This window comes from Zootoca vivipara, chromosome 7, assembly GCF_963506605.1.
Source record: "Zootoca vivipara chromosome 7, rZooViv1.1, whole genome shotgun sequence".
Taxonomy (NCBI): domain Eukaryota; kingdom Metazoa; phylum Chordata; class Lepidosauria; order Squamata; family Lacertidae; genus Zootoca; species Zootoca vivipara.
This window is the reverse complement of record NC_083282.1, coordinates 76,645,574-76,662,815: the sequence shown is the minus strand read 5'-3', so window position 1 is coordinate 76,662,815 and position 17,242 is coordinate 76,645,574. Positions and strand designations below refer to the sequence as shown.

The 17,242-nt window shown below is 42.4% G+C and overlaps 1 protein-coding gene across 1 annotated transcript in view; it reads left to right on the top strand.

Annotated features, from left to right (window-relative positions):
• Positions 1-16,250, top strand: part of PREX1 (phosphatidylinositol-3,4,5-trisphosphate dependent Rac exchange factor 1) — a 240,368-nt gene extending 224,118 nt beyond the window's left edge. The window contains exons 31-40 of the mRNA XM_035122595.2: positions 825-866; positions 1,199-1,416; positions 2,812-2,911; positions 3,971-4,114; positions 4,764-4,878; positions 6,278-6,344; positions 7,523-7,710; positions 8,823-8,925; positions 9,755-9,822; positions 11,194-16,250. Coding sequence (XP_034978486.2) covers positions 825-866; positions 1,199-1,416; positions 2,812-2,911; positions 3,971-4,114; positions 4,764-4,878; positions 6,278-6,344; positions 7,523-7,710; positions 8,823-8,925; positions 9,755-9,822; positions 11,194-11,236 — 1,088 coding nt within the window. The 3' untranslated portion in view covers positions 11,237-16,250. The remainder of the gene's footprint in view (positions 1-824; positions 867-1,198; positions 1,417-2,811; positions 2,912-3,970; positions 4,115-4,763; positions 4,879-6,277; positions 6,345-7,522; positions 7,711-8,822; positions 8,926-9,754; positions 9,823-11,193) is intronic.
• The last annotated feature ends 992 nt before the right edge of the window (positions 16,251-17,242 follow it).

Below are 17,242 nucleotides of genomic sequence, written 5' to 3'. Positions count from 1 at the left end.
TATTTTAGATTTAATTAAGCACACTTGGAGCTGGCCATGATGTCTGACTTTTGCCCCCTTCCTAGTTTGTGCACGTGAACAATTGTTTTCTTGGAGCCAAGATTTGTCAGGGCTCCAAGTTGCTGAGTGCTGGAAACTTATGAAGTAATTTCAAAGAGTATGTGCAAAGCAACTTCTCCTTCCCATTAAGTAACCAATTCCAGCCCATGCATAATAAAAAAAAAATTCCTTCCAGTAGCACCTTAGAGACCAACTAAGTTTGTCATTGGTATGAGCTTTCGTGTGCATGCACACTTCTTCAGATACAGTGTGCATACCAATGGCAAACTTAGTTGGTCTCTAAGGTGCTACTGGAAGGAATTTATTTTTTATTTTGTTTCGACTACGGCAGACCAACACGGCTACCTACCTGTAAACAGCCCATGCGGAGCTGAGGAAAAGGGGCAATGCCTTCTAGATCAGTGGTCCCCAAACTTTCATCCTCATAGTCCACTTGAAAATGGCTGGGAGTTTTGATGGACCACATAAAAGTTTTTTTCATGCCTGCTGCAGCAATTGCAATTGCTGTATTACAATTCGAATATATGGAAGAATTCAACAGAATTCAAATTTTAAGTGCTCTTCACTGAAAAGCTGCATACGAGCTAAATGAAGCTTATGGACCTCAGTTTGGGAACTCCTGTTCTAGGCTAAGGGGTGCAATTTCCAAGTCTGCTTGTATTCCAACATCTCTTACTGGGACTCAGCACTTAGTTAAGTGGCATGTGATTATGCTCACTTAAAAAATTTTTTTTTTAAAAAAAATATTTTTCTTTCCTTTCTAGATGGAAAGAACCAGCTGCTTTTGGCGTTGCTGAAATGCACAGGTAAAGCATCTCCTTGATTTGCTGCTGTTTGCAAATGACCCCTTAGGTGCTATAGGGGGGAAAGTCATTAAACAAATGTTAAAATTTGATAGTGCTTGGCAGGTGTTGGCAGAACAGCAGTTATTATCCTTGCATATCATGTCAGTGATACTGGACACCCCTTTTATTGGCCAACAGTCCTTCCGTTCCCTTGTGCTCTCTGTTGTGGGAAACTGAGCATTCCTTTGGGGGGAAACATGAATGTAGGTTGGAAACACTGTTTGGCATTGGGCTCATGCCATGAAGCAAATGATAACTCCTGATTCCTGTGTGTTCTCCCCTCTCTCTCCCAGACACTGAGCTGCAGCTGAGACGAGACGCGATTTTCTGCCAGGCTCTGGTGGCTGCCATTTGCACGTTCTCCGAGCAATTACTGGGTGCTCTCAACTACAGATACAATAACAACGGGGAGTATGAAGAGAGCAGCAGGGAAGCCAGCAAGAAGTGGTTGGAGCAGATAGCGGCCACGGGGGTGTTGCTCAACTACCAGTCTTTGCTCTCCCCCTCTGTGGTAAGGGTGGAATACAGTTTGCTAATAATAATAATAATAACAACAACGAACTTTACAGTCTTCTTCTTACTCATTTCCTGACCAGGTTGTTATGCCTGCCCTGGATATATTTGCTGTATATTATTGTTTCCTTTAAACATAAATGGGCCCACTGCCCTGGGAATGCTCTTTTCCGCTACTGTGAAGGAGGCCCGGCCCAACTTTCGGTTCAAAATCTCTGTCGACTCGCTTAAGTGCTCCTAAGATGTGAGAAATATAATAGGCATGTACATGTCCTGTGAATTTCTAGACGGGGTTGCATGTTGCTCATTTACGTGGTTGTTCCATAGAATATTTTCTTCAGAACCCACATGCATTCCAATCTGAGGTGGGTTGTAATTGCGACCGTTTTATTTGTCCAGGGTTTGTCTGAGAGATGACCAGCTGCAAAGCAGAACAGAGTTAACTTTTAATAGTTAAGAGGGAATTTTAGCAAATGCAGATCAGTGGAAGAGTGTGTGCTTTGCATGTAGAATGTCCCAGATTCAATACCTGACATTTTGAGGCAAGTCTGGAAGACCTCTGTTTGAAATCCACGAGAGCCACCAGTCACATGGACCAATGGTCTGATTAAGAATATGTCAGTTCTTACATTCCAAACCTTTAAAAAAAACACACAACAAAACCCTGCATTACATACTTCCATAATTCCCTAGTCCATGAAACTATTAAAAGTACAGGAGGCCTGTCTCGCCTGGCTTTGGGTCACCTCTGGAACAAAAGTAAGATAGATGCACATGTGCGGTTAGACTGAAAGTGGACCCCATGTTGCAGGTAGTACTAAAAGGTGGGCCCTGCATCTGGAAAGGTTGAATACTGGTGCTGCGTAGAGAGCACTGCAGGAAAGGCATTGGCGGGTGGAAAATTGTGTGGCGTCTTCTGTCCCCTGCTGGCGAGAAGCTGTATCATGTATTGCATCAAATGTGTGTGCAAGGGAGAAGTACAGTACACATCAAAAGCAGTAAGAGGGAAGCGGGAAGCAGGGTTATGCTATATAGATGGGATATATGGAAATGGAATCCATTGAAAAATGATGCTAAAATTATGGCTGGAAGGATAGTCATCGTGTTTTTTGCATAGAGATTAGTACTTCCTTGTTTGCTGGAATATTTTTCATTTTAAAAGAACAGTAATGTAGGGAAATTAAATATGCAATGTGAAAGATGGGATGAGATGCAGCCTTAACCAAAATAATGTGGCAGAAAACACCCTTCAGCTGATCCTTGCGTTGCTTAGGTTTTTTTGGGGGGGATCTATCTATCTTCTCACGATTCCTTGGGAAAAGGGGCCTGTGTGTTCTTATTTGCAGCCCATCTAACTTTCCCTATTTATTTATTTACTTATTTTCTCAATCAGAAAGAGGAACGAACCATGCTGGAAGATATTCAAGCCACTTTGTCAGAGCTGGACAAAGTTGCTTTTTATTTCAGGCAACTGGATGAGTGTTTTGTTGCAAGTGAGTTCATGCCTTTTCTTTGTCCCTTCTTTCCCCCATATCTTTGTACTTCTTCCTGCAGGGCACTGACATATCCCCTGTGTGTCCCATTTACTTAGTCCACTAAGACTTGGACTTGCACTAAAAACTTCAAAAGTTGCCATTTTGGCTGAAACCCAGCAAGAACGTTGCTAATCTTTTAATGTACCGGTAATTTAATTCAACTCTTTGCTTTGTTTTGTTGCTGGTTGTTTTATAATGTTCCTACCATAGTAATGAAGTAGAGCGTGAACAGGGCATGTTTTTCTCACCCCTCTCATATGAGTTGGATTAGGGGGCAGTAGGTTTTTGTTTTTTGTTTTGTTTTAAATGCTTTATTATTCATTTTCCATATATATACAACATGTAGTCATCTTCATTTCAGTCAGTCCAATAAAGATATCACAGAAGATACATACAATTTCAACTATGTGCTTTCTACACGAACCTATGACTTCCCATCCTCTCCATATTTTCCTTTATATTAAACATCTTGCTTTAATTTATCATTACTATTTTGTAAAAATTCTCTTTTCTATTTCGATACCGTATTCCATCATACAGTGGTGCCTCACTTAACGAACGCCCTGTAAGACGAAATTTTCGCTTAAAGAAATCACGGTTTCCCATAGGAATGCATTGAAATTCAATTAATGCATTCCTATGGGCAATTTTTTTAAAAAAATAAATCAATGCATTCCTATGGGATTCGCTAGATGAATTTTTTGTTATAAGAATAGACCCGTGGAACGAATTAAATTCGTCTAGCGAGGAACCACTGTATGTATTATTTACAGAAATCATTCAAAGGCAACTACCGTGTTTAGATTACAGCTGCTTTTCAAATAATTTTTGAAATTATCCCATTCTTGAATGAACTCCTGTCTGGGCTGAGGCAAGAGTCATAAGACAGAGGATGGAACTTTCTGGAGAGCTTAAGCCACAGTACCTCTTATTGCACAGTGACAACTGGTCGTTTTTTAAAACAGTTCTCTCTAAAAGCTCATGCAGTCTCCAACACCTGTCTTTTTGTTTCCCCAGATACCCATGTCTTCTACCATGTTGAAGGCAACAGGCAGGTTTTGAAGGTCTTCTTTTACTTAGACAGTTACTACTTCTCCAAACTGCCTTCCCGGTTTCAGAACGGGGGGAGTCTGAAGCTGCATGCTGTGCTCTTCACAAAAGGTAACAGGTGAAATTCTGTTTGTTCGGTTTTTTTCCTTTAAGCCACTGGCTATAATGTAATTGGGGTGGACGATGCTTGTAATTGGGCCTTAGGTGATAAAGATGAATGTTGCCCCCAGCTCTTGGCTCTTTCGCAGCTTATTAAATCTGCAAGGCAAAGTCCGAGACAGTGGAAATTAAGTTTAAGGAAGCTTAAACCTAATCGAAGCAGGTAAATTAGAAAACCGTTTCACAATGCTGACAGGATGAGGGTCAGCATAAGGTCAGGCACATTGAGCTTGTTTTGTAACCTGCACATATTATGTCCATGTTATTGGACTCTCAGTCTTGGCACACCATCTGTGAAATGGTGAGGGAGAATAACGATCAGGATTGTAAACCACTTAGCATTCTAAGAAGTGTCGTGTACTTTTACGTTGTATAATAGCAGGCATCCCCAAACTCAGCTCTCCGGATGTTTTGGGACTACAACTCCCATCATCCCTAACCACTGGTCCCGTTAGCTAGGGATGATGGGAGTTGTAGTCCAAAAACATCTGAAGGGCCGAGTTTGGGGATGCCTGTATAATAGTGATGGTGACAGAAGAAATAAGGAAACGGGTGAGCTTTTATAATGAATACATGATGTTTTTCATGAAAATCATTACAGCCCTTGAAAATCTGGAAGGCCAGTCCCAGCCAAATGGTTCCTCTCTGGAAGAGCTCCAGCAGCAAATTAATTCCACCTCTCTTGAGAAGGTGCAGCAGTATTATCGCAAACTCAGGTATTGTGACATAAAAAGAATGTTGCTTGTTGGCAGCCTTTGTACTCAACATTATTATTGTTATTAAGATTTTATCAGTGTGGGTGGTTCTTTACATGGTAGCATACATGAAGGCTGGTCCCTGCCCCAGGGTGCTTGCCACCTGAGCCTGTTCATTTGAGAGAAAATCCATACATTTGAATTGAGATTTTCTTACTTCAAGTTTTGTTTGGGTATTAAATGAAAGAAAGAGAACCTTTTTAATGTATATACCGTGTTTCTCATATTATAAGACATGTCTTATATTTATTTTTTCCTCAAAAAACACACTATGGCTTATTTTCAGGGGATGTCTTATATTTTTCCTCCTCCTCCTCCTCCTGCCATGGCCGGTATTGCTGCTGTGCCTATCACTATGTCTTATTTTCGGGGTATGGCTTATATTCCTTGAATGCTTAAAAATCCTGCTATGGCTTATTTCATGGGTATGTCTTAAAATATGAGAAACAGGGTAGTACAAAAAGAAAGAAAGCAATTGGAGATGGGATGCAAATGTTCTAGTAACCGATTCTGGCTTCATATGCTGGTTTGTAAACAGCACTTTAAACCATCATTTCTGAATTTGGATGGCATGCCATAGTACCGTATGGATTGACAAGGCCAGGATATAAGCATCAAAGCCAGATGCCGGAAGGGAGAATGAAAAGTGAGGGCAAAGCTCATTCTCAGGCCAATAAAACATGATTTATTAGTCCCAAGATTGTAATGTGTGAATGGGGTCATAGTTGTTTACCTGACATTTTGTTGTGTGGGGAAACCCTATACCATGAACCCTTTAAAATAGTAGGAGAGGCCAGTGACAGCTTCTAACTATGAGCCTGGCCATGTTTAATGGAAGTAAGGTAAAGGTAAAGGGACCCCTGACCATTAGGTCCAGTCGTGACCGACTCTGGGGTTGCACGCTCATCTCGCGTTATTGGCTGAGGGAGCCAGCCTATAGCTTCCAGGTCATGTGGCCAGCATGACAAAGCTGCTTCTGGCAAACCAGAGCAGCACATGGAAACGCCGTTTACCTTCCCGCTGTAGCGGTTCCTATTTATCTACTTGCACTTCGAGGTGCTTTCGAACTGCTAGGTTGGCAGTAGCTGGGACCAAGCAACGGGAGCTCACCCCGCCACAGGGATTTGAACCGCCGACCTTCTGATCAGCAAGCCCTAGGCTCAGTGGTTTAACCACAGCGCCACCTGGAAGTAAAGCATCTTCTAATTCTGGCACCATTCCTTAAGCCACAGAAACGTATTTGATAGGCCACATCTAGCCTTCCATTGACTTGTTCCTCAGCCCCTTAGAAAGAAACGTCTTATAGGAATGCTTGAAACCAGATGACCACAAGCTAATACAGCTTATTTATTATTTTCAGGACTTTTTACCTTGAGAGATCCAACTTGCCTACAGATTCCAATACCACAGCTGTGAAGATTGATCAGGTACAGAAACATAATAATAATAATAATAATAATAATAATAATAATAATAATAATAATTTATTATCTGTACCCTGCCAATCTGGCTGGGTTTCCCCAGCCACTCTGGGCAGCTTCCAACATACATTAAAATGTCACAGATTAAAAACTTCCCTGAAGAGGCCTGCCTTCAGATGTCTTCTAAATGTCAGGTAAAATAAAAAAATTCCTTCAGTAGCACCTTAAAGACCAACTAAGTTTTTATTTTGGTATGAGCTTTCGTGTGCATGCATATCTGATGAAGTGTGCATGCACACGAAAGCTCATACCAAAATAAAAACTTATTTGGTCCTTTAAGGTGCTACTGAAGGAATTTTTAAATTTTGCTTTGACTCAGACCAACACAGCTACCTACCTGTAAATGTCAGGTAGTTATTTATCTCTTCTAGGCATATGTGCGATAAGTGCAAATTTCCAAACCAAGCTGAGGTCAGGAGCAACCAGTTCTCCTTATTTCTAGGAGAAGCTGGCTGTGCACAGCGCTGGTTGGCCGTCCCATGTGGCAGTCACAAAGCCACTTCTCTCCTTCTGTGTAGAGTTGAGGTGAGCAGGCTGCAGGTGTATGGGATCTGCTTGGTTTTTTACTAGCATCGTGAGATCCATTATGCTTGCCTAGAGCATGTAGAAGGGCCATAGGAGTCCACATTGGAGTCAGAGCCTGGAATATATATGATGGTAGAGGAGCAAGGACAGAGGGAAGCAGACTTCACACGCCAAAAGCCACACCTGGAGGAGGTCCATCTGCCTTAGGCAGCCCTAAATGTAATATGAGCCCCATTAGTTCAGTCTGCAGTTTCTCAAATGTCCTCTGGACCTCCTCACACATTTAAGTTTTTCAAGTGTACATTTAAAAATGTAAAAGGTAAATTAGACAAACGAACAGTAGCCACAGACCCCTACTGAGTGTAGACTCACTCCCCATTGCTTTTACCAAAAAGAAAACTATTCTGGGAGTGTCAGTGTAATGTATAGTTTGGCCTTAAATCCCCTGCAGCAAACAACACATTCCGACTTACCATTTTGGAAGTTGCTCTGATGAATGGTTGTTGGCATAAGCATTTAGACTGGGTATAACTGAGGGCAGGGGAGCCTGTAGGTACAGATGCTTCACTGATGCATTCTTCCTTTGTATTCTTTTGTAGCTTATCCGTCCCATCAATGCAATGGATGAGCTTTGCAGACTAATGAAATCTTTTGTCAGCACAAAAAGCAGCCAGTCGGGATATTCCAGTAGTTACGTAGCAGGGGCTGGACTGCTGCCTATATCCTCTGAACTCTGTTATCGCCTCGGAGCCTGCCAGATTGTAATGTGCGGCACTGGAATGCAAAGGTGAGAGCTTTTAAATCAAAACAAATGTTGCGTTCCTCTGGAATGAACATTTTTTAAAAAGTGACCTACTGGTAGATCCCTGGGCTCTGCCATTGCAAGTGGGGATTTGCATGACTGAATGCTTCTTCATTCAAAAACAGAGACAATCCCTCTGCATATAAAACTTGGATGTCAGGGAGAATATAGCATCCAGTTTTCTGTGTTGTTTGTTGTTTTTGCACGGAGAAATCATGTGAGTCACCATCTACAGACACATGTTTCAGCACTGGATCTAAGTTATTTAGGTTCATTTTCTGCTTCTCAGAGGAGGTGACTCTGGAATAAATTAGTTTATACCTTCATCTTTGGCTTGCTTGAACTTCGAATGCATGGAGTACCTTCAACATACTTACGCGATTATTTGTTTCCAGTACTTTACCTTTCACTTGGCTTGTCCAGAGTTCCACATTTTTGTTTCCGTTTTGCATGCAAAGTTAAAACGCTCACCATAAAAACTATCACGGAAACAATATAAAGCAGGATTAAAAACAGTAATGATAAACTGTAAAGCTTTGCCATTTAAAATAGAAATAAACCAATGCAGTTTTCAACTGGAACTCAGAGAAAGCAGGACCTTTGAAATGAAAGAACGGTTTTGAAAATTGGTTTTGCTGGTGGGTGGGGGTGGGTGGAACCAACAACCCTCAGATGCAACAATCCAAAGGGACAGGGAGGAATGAGGTGCGGCTTTTTTATATGTGGCATTTTGCAGCCGGTTGTCCTTTGAAAATAAACTGCACCAGCTACAGGGCTTGCATAGCTTTTCTCCAAAACTCGGGAAGAACAGGGGGCTGTTGAAATCTGCAGATCCACAGCCCATCCTGACATGCCTCCTTTTTGTTCTATCTGACATCAGAGTAGAGAGTGGTGGATGTGTCCTGGATGTAGAAGAGGGTTTGTAGGTAGGAGCCTTGCAAGGTCAAATCTCCCTGAGAGGAGACCTTTCCATCCACCCTCAGATAGGGAAAGTCAAAAGTCCTGTGGCCCAGGGACCATAGGATCGCACCCTGTGCCACTTTATACGAATAGGCATTTGACTTCTGGAAGTGACATTCTTTATGTTCTGTTTTTAGGAGTACGCTGAGCGTGTCCTTGGAACAAGCAGCTATATTGGCTCGAAGTCACGGACTCCTGCCTAAGTGTATCATGCAGGCAACAGACATCATGAGAAAACAAGTAAGCCTTTATGAAGGGTTGATTGAAAAAAGGAAAACAGGAGCTGCAAATATTTCAAACAGGGCATTTTTGTGTATATCCAAAGGATGCAGATTGTGCTTAAGTCCTAAGCCCTTAGATTTTCACATGCAGAATGTCAGTATGTTCCATTATATTAATGGTATCCAAAAACAGGCATAGTAGAAAAATAAGCCCATTGCAAATATTTATGCTTAAAGGGGCAGTGGTCCATACTATGTTTGTGCTCAAAGTCCTCTGCATGCTGTCCATATTCTTGTTTTCATTCTGTTTAATAATACTAATACAGTGGTACCTTGGGTTACGAACGCGATCCGTTCCGGGTCGCAGTTCGTAACCCGAAAAGTTCATAACCCCAAAATGCCATTTTGCACATGCGCAAAGCGCTATTTTTGCGCTTTACGCATGCGCAAATGTGCGCAGCGCTTCTGCGCACACGCACGCGGCGAAAATACTTCCGGGTTTGCGCAGTTCGTAACCCGAGTTGTTCGTAACCCGAGGTGTTCGCAACTCGAGGTACGACTGTACTAATAAATACCCCGCCACTCCGGGTGGCCTACAGCATATATATTGTGATAATCTTACAGTGTTGGGCTGGAGCAGTTGCAGAGTGCTTTGGGAATCCTTTCATCTTAAGTAAACACAGATGACTAATGGACTACCTTGGTGCTTTCCAAAGCTGGTAGCTGAAGCTAAAGTGCTTTCAAAGAAAAATAATATATTTGTCTTTCAGGGTTTTTCTCCAGGGTTGCACTCTCTCGCTCGTTCTGCCAACACACCACCTAATGTTTTTTGTTTTTTGATTCTTTAGGGACCAAGAGTTGAAATCTCTGCAAAAAATCTGAAAGTGATGGATCAGATGCCACAGTCTGCACCCCGGTAGGTGACTCTATACAGCAAGGATTTCACCTGAAAAAATGCATCTTCAACTTTTTGTATACACACACACATGATTCTATGATATTAGGGAAAGGGGAAACATTCATTCATTTCCCTTTTTACTCCCAGACTTTCCTGCGGATCAAAATTCAAATCCCAGTTGGATTCCTCTTTCATATTTTGCTGTGTAGTTTCAGTGCAAAAAAGAGAGTATTTTTCATTAAGAAGCACACAAAATGTGTGCTTTACAATGAATGCATTCAAAAATGTGCTTCTTACATAGAGATATGTACAAAATGCATGCAGCTTAAATGAAGGGCTTTGTACATTTTTTTAAAAAAGAAAACTGCAGAAACAAGGAAGGAATGGATCTCTGAGTTGAGCGCAAGTGACATGGGACGTGGCAACTCAGTCCATCCCTAATATTACATAGGCATTTAACACTGACCCAATCTAGTGTATACTGTGCTTTACAGGTTGCAGCAGGATTTTTATAGCTGTTGTTCAAGTCATCTCACACTCCTCCTAGCCCTTTTGGGTAGTTCCAGGGCTTGTTTTCAGCCAGAACTCAGTTCTGGCACCTCTGTTTCTAGAAAAATAGCAATGGGTAGCTCCATTTTGTATAAAATAAATTTGTGATGGTTATCTTGCGGCTGTCAGGGCATTGTCAGCTGCCTGAGGAATGGTGAGTTGCTACAATAGCAGAACTGACAACTGATAAGCAAAGATAATTCATAAGCTTTGGCTATGGGCTACAGCAAGCGTTCTAAAAAGCAGTCTGATCATTAAAATGATTTAGCACACAGATTTTGGACTTACAGATGTTTAAATGCTGAAGGAAGGTTACCCAAAACAATATCAGAGGGCTGAAGAATGGTTTATCCAAAGCCACCACTCATGGCTTACAAAACCCAAGAGATCTGGAGTGGAGAGGATTGCCTGTCATACTCTTCCTGTCACCAGTCCCATCCTCCTCCTCGTGTTGGCAGTGTCACTGTTGCCCTTAGATGACAATCACTTGAAATTATTTTAACTACACAGTTATTATTTGAAATTATTTTGCTACACAGTCGTACCTTGGATCCTGAACGCCTTGGTACTCAGACATTTTGGCTCCCGAACGCCACAAATCCACAAGTTTGCAAACGTTCTTTGGAAGCTGAATGTCTGACAGGGCTTCCGCAGCCTTCCAATTGGCTGCAGGAGCTTCCTGCAGCCAATCAGAAGCCGCACTTTGATTTCCACAAACGTTTTGGAAGTCGAACGGACTTCCGGAACAGATTCTGTTCGACTTCCAAGGTACGACTGTATTCCATTGGCCATTAGTGTCCCTTTTGTAATATCAACTTTTTTTATGTCACGCCTTTACAGAATCTACAAGTTGTGTCAGCCCCCTGCAGATGGAGATTTATAGAAGTGAAGGAAACTCCCATATCCCGGAATCACAGAAGTGTTCAGCAGAGAGTGATGCTTCCTGAGCACTGATCCTACCTTTTGCCCATGGTGCTGAGTCCAGAAGAGAGAGGAGGGTTGTGGGTTCTGTGCTTCTAGGCAGTCTGGTGCACTAAAACTGCCTTTCCATGCATCTCCTGCTTTTTTATATAGGCAGGCCTGGTTACTCTGTTTTGCGGTTGGTTGCTGCAGGAGTTCTGAAACCGAGGAATGACTTCTGCCCAGTACCAGGAAGGATATCACAGGAGGACAAAACCCTGCGATAAGGAATTGATTGTGGTGCTGACTGGACATTGTGGACTTAGCAAATCTAAGTGAAGCACATCATCTACCTGTCATGCTGTTTTGGACTGTCATCCTGTTTCCTGCACAGTGTTGGCTAGTGGCCTTGAACAAGAGCCTCACAAACACTCTTTTTAAAAAAGAAAACCCACCAACTTGCACTTTGAAATTGTGAATAGCACACACCTCTGGTTTGTTCAAAGGATTTCTCCTGGAGCCATTTTCCACTTCAGCCCAGTATGAACCAGATTCTACTCCGCAGAGTGCACATTCCATAGGACTTTCTACGAGAATTTCCTTTTAACTTTTACTGTAAAGTTCAAGGTTTGCAATTAACACTTTTTACTAATGGTCCATTATGTATTCTGGAAATACAACAATATATTTTACAGGGCAGATTTAGCAATGAATGATTCTTTCTGAAATGGAAAGATATGATGAAAGGGGAAGCAACCACAGCCCTGTTTTCCAATAATTTGAACAGCTGAGCATTTTTGAAGCAAGGACAAAACTATACTTATTTATGTGGAATGGAGTATCTGTTTTGGAACTTTTTCCTTATATACAAGGTTTAAATTTATGAAGTATTTGTTTCAAATGGGGCCAATAATGCTGGCAGATACGTAGTAGATCTCAGTTCACTGAAAATATTGTTACGTTATTTAAAACCTTGCAGTATTTAAGTAGTCTTTAATACATTTTTTAAAGAAAAGAAAAGAAAATAGATTACAGTGGGTTGTAAGTTAAAATGAAATCATGGTTATGTATATAATGTACTTTATTTTTCCCTGTTTTAGAAATGTTTTCTGTTTGATCAGTATTATCATTAGCAGAGTAATTTGTTTCCAAATTACTTGCTACAATGTAATGAAAAATATCAGCAATCTCAGGCCAGAAGTAACATTATTTTGGAGTGAGTGCCTTAAATGAATCATCCATGTTGACCCAGATACAAAAAAATTAAGGGGCATAAAGACAAAACTAACATTCTTCTATATCATAATAAACTAAAAAGCCATAGTCTCCTCTGAAATGCTTTTCGTTGGGCATGCATAGAAGTTCCTTAGAGTGGCTTCTGTATCTAGCACACAGAAGAGGGATATTTTGATTTTGGCTTAAAATAGGGCATTTAATAAACTCCAATGTTTCCTAACAGTCCAATCCTTCATTTATTGTGTTACATTGAAAACCGTTATGTTCCTTCTCTGCTTGAGGAAGGCATTTAAAGCAACAGCAGCAGCCTTGACTTTTAAATGATGGAGAATGGTTACTGGAAAAAAATGAACATTCAACAATAAATGAGCCTGAGACCCTGGCTTATTCCGGCAATCTCGTTGATTCCAAATAGTACAGTACATTAAAAGTAAAATAAAAAGGACTGGAGTGGAGTCAGCAACCACCAGGTGGCAGCCTTAGGCTTGCCAGTGGAAATTTCTGCACAATTCTCCTAGCAAGGCTGAATTAACAAATATATTTAGCAAACTACCCTGTGAGGCCCAGCTAAAACTAGTAGAATGATATGCTGCATTCCTCCCAGCAAATGTACCCACCCTGCTTGTCACATCTTGGATGCTATTATTAAAAATGGTGGTTTAAAATAGCTTCAGCAGCAGGAGAACAAATGTAATAAGAGATTTCACAGGGAGCGTGTATTTGGGCGCAAAGTGGAGATGGAGGCTGTCTATGAATGCTGGGATGGGAAAAAGCATCTTGACTTGCACCCATCTTCGATATTGCTTGGCAACCATGAATTGACCTCAGCTCTTTCCATTTCATTTAGACCTTTGTGAAGACTTGAGTCATATTTTTAATTTCAGGATCTTATTTTCAATCCGTGGTGATGGTTTGTCACCGTCAAGCATAGTTTGTCATGTTTCTCAGCGACTAGACCCATTTCTGTTGCTCTTTGTTACGATTAAAAGCAAATACTCCAAGATGGGGTCCTAGGTGCAGCACTGCTGTTGCATCTCCCAAGAAAACAAGCTCTGCCTCTCCTTAACCCTGTGCAATCATTATTTGATTCAATGTCAGTTCAAGGCATAGGAGCCAACTCCTAGGGGCTGTGCGGGCTTTGGCCCCCACAATAAAATACTTGTGGGGGCTGGGCCCCCAGAAAGTAGATGGGCATTCCCATTCAGTTGGAGTTTGTGCACTGCATCATGTGATCGATTGTGTGGGGCAGGGCTTACCTGGGCTTCCGCAATATTTTATTGTCACCACTGGTTCAAGGTGTGTTTTTCTTTGTGTGTGTGGGGGGGGGGTCCTCTTGGTCAAAACGTCCATGGGACCCCATCCTCACCGCCAATGTTGCTGCCTGTCTATTTGTTAATAAGCACCACATCTTGGACAGTGAGGACAAGGTATGTAAATGGCCACACTCATCCTTGTTCCTTTCCGTGCTTGTTTACTCAGGGTGCAGGTGAACTGGCAGCAAGAGTGAAGCACGGAGGAAGCACAGAGGAAGCTTGGCAATGTCTGCACTAACTAGTGGTGACTCTCCAGAATTTCAGTCAGGGGGTCTCTTCCAGCCCTACCTGGAAATGACACGGATGAAGCCTGTTCTTCCAATGAGGAGGAGGAGCAGAAAGGGTCAGGAAGTTCCAGGGATTGGCATTGAGTCCCTTACTGGTCTTGACAGAGTCCAAACTATGCCACCTCCTGACACCAACCTTGCTTTGGCTCCTTAAGAAGTATAGAAATAATGGAAGACTTCACACACAGCCAATCTCACAATAAGCTGCATGGGAAATGGGTGAAACCTGTTTTCTTTACATTTCAAGCCAGATGTTCCTCTGCTATCAAAAAGCAGTGCCCATATAATAATCCACTTTATATAATAATCCACATTTTCACTCCCTTATTCTTCTACGAGCATGATGAGAGAACAAAAAACTAGTCCTGCCAAAACCTCTGTGTGGAAAAGAATGACATGGTGGAGGCAAAAAAAATTCACATAAAAAAAGAATTGACAACCCAACAGAAAAGTTATCAGTGATTGAATGCAGATTGGGTGCATTAAAAATCAGCTCTGCTTCAGCAGCTCAATGGGCCTTCAACATCTCGCTGTGTTAGATCTGGCATTTGGTTCAGAAGCTGTATATCTGAGATTTAAGATTTATTTTCAAAAGCCCTTCTCACCAGATCTGCAAGTATCTCTATCACTCACTGCAGGAGAGCTACATTGAAAATGTACAGCCATTTGCCTAGATCAGGGGGCTGTGTGCAATTATATACACACCTTGCACATTATTCTTGCACATTATGTCATCCCCATTCAGCTCAATGGAGAGACCTGCAGTGGCACATGGCTACTTAAAAGTGAGTCCCATTGAGCTTAGTGGTATGTAAGTATGAAGCTGTAAGCATGAAAGTAAGTTTCAACTCCCAATTTAAGCGAAACTTGCCCATCTATTAAATGCTAATGGCATCACTGAGCCAAGACGAATTAAACATCTGATTTAAAGAAGCAAACACAATTTCCGCTCTCAGAAATGTAGTTTTACACCAGGCATTTAATTCTATGCTTGGTTTTGGATATTTCCATCATTGTTTTAATGAGCGGAGCCGAGAAGAACATTTTTTAACCATTAAACAACAGTCTGCATCCTCTTGCCAGGTTGTTTGTTTGTTTGTTTGTTGCCTGCCCTTTACCCTCAGGTCTCAGGAAGGGTTACATCAAAACACAATATTAAAAAGTTTAAAACTACTTACAATCACAAAAATAAGGTGGGTCCTAAAAAATATGCCCCTCAAGTGTCAAAAGACACTATAGTTCACTCAGGAAAGTTGCTTCCCACCTGCGCAAAGGTATTTGAAATGAATAAATATGTGCAGATTCCTCTAAATGTTTGATTTTCGAAAAATAAGTGTATAAGTCAATGCTTGGGTGATTTCTGGATGCCACTTAAAATGAAGCTTGCTTCAGAAGCACTCTGAGGCCTTTGAGCAGAGGGAATCAGAATCATTTCATTAGTTTCAAATTACTTACATGACATCTCCAGCAATCGCTTTTTTGATAATTAAAAAAACCAACAGTTTGATGTGGCTATATATCACTTACCAGATGTAGATATCAAAACAGTATGTACAGGGTACGTTAATTTAGTTCAGCTGCGAGAAGCTCTCCCAGCCTGATTCCAGAAACTCCTGTCGGGAAACAAACACAGTTTGTGGCAGAGGGTGGCTTCTGTCTGTGTGGGAACCTCTGAGCTGTCACAAGCCATTTGCTTGTGAAGGGTTGGCACCCTCACAACATGTTCCTGCCATCACCAAACCAGATGTGCGGGGCATTGTAGCTTTAAAGAGCTGTTGCTTGGCCCAAAAACATGGTGTTGCAGAAGCAGAATGAGGGCTGTGGGCTGGGTAATGCACTCTGTTTTCCATTAGTTATCCTCACACCCTGTTTTCCATTACTTAACTGCAACTTTTTAAAGGGCGTGCGAAGAGAAAGAAAGATGTCCTCGTCGTCCTAATGGGGATGTTGTCCCCAAATCCATGAAGGCTAAGACTGTCAGTGTCTACTATAATGATGATGATGATGATGATAACAATAATTTATTATTTATATCCCACCCATCTTGCTGGGTTTGCCCCAGCCACTTTGGGCGGCTCCCTGTCAGGAGTATGGGCAGGAGTCAGGCTCTGGGGCCTGTAGTGCTTTGCAGGACTGGAGCCTGCCTCAGCTTGTGTTGGAGAAGCAAGGAGTGGCCACTCAGGTGAGGCCACTTGATACCTCACTGCACCTGGTGGCAGGAGCTGGGAGGGATAAAAGCTCAGCATTTCCCTTCAGCTCTTTGCCACAGCAACGCTATCCCTGCCTGGTTGCATCTGGCCTCTCGCCCCTTGCTCCTTGGACCCTCGCCTTGCTGATGCCTTGATCCTCGACCCCTGGACCCTTGCCTTGCTGATGCCTTGCTCCTCGACCCTTGGACCTTTGCTTTGCTGACGCCTTGCTCCTTGACTCCCAGACCTTCGCCTCTGCCTTGCTCCTTGACCCTGCGACTGCCTGCTGCTGGACCCTCAGCCCTGCACCTGTTCCTGCTTCTACACCACCATCTTGCCTCTGGTCCTGACGTCCTCAGCCAGGGCTTCAACCACCCGCCGACCGGACCGTGACACCGTGACACGATAAAACATCAAACATTAAAAACTTCCCTAAACAGGGTTGCCTACAGATGTCTTCTAAAAGTCAGATAGTTGTTTCTTTCCTTGACATCTGATGGGAGGGCGTTCCACAGGGAGGCTGCCACTACCAAGAAGGCCCTAGCCACAATGGCAATGCTCTGCCTCTGGTCGAAACGGCAATACTTCTGAATTCCATTTGCTGGACTCTGAAGGAGGGGGGGGGGCTCTTGTGCTTGGGTCCTACCTTTGGGTTTTCCATTGGTGTCTGCTTGGCAGCTCTGAGTACAGAATGTTGGGCAAGGAGCCATGGATCCAGCATGGTCTTCTTATCCTCTTACTGCACTGTGGGATACAGTGTTTGGATTTCATGGCTTCCTTAGCACCTCACATGGTATTATTGCCCCAAGGAACCCCTTGGGTTCCTCATCCAGCTTTTTCGCTCAAGGAAGTGTAACATTGTTCAAGCAAAGATGGAAGAGCAGAGTGTGGGTCTCTTCCTGGAAAGGTCCCTCAGACATTATGCACAAACACCCAATGTTAAGATGCTTTTTTTGAAAAGCCT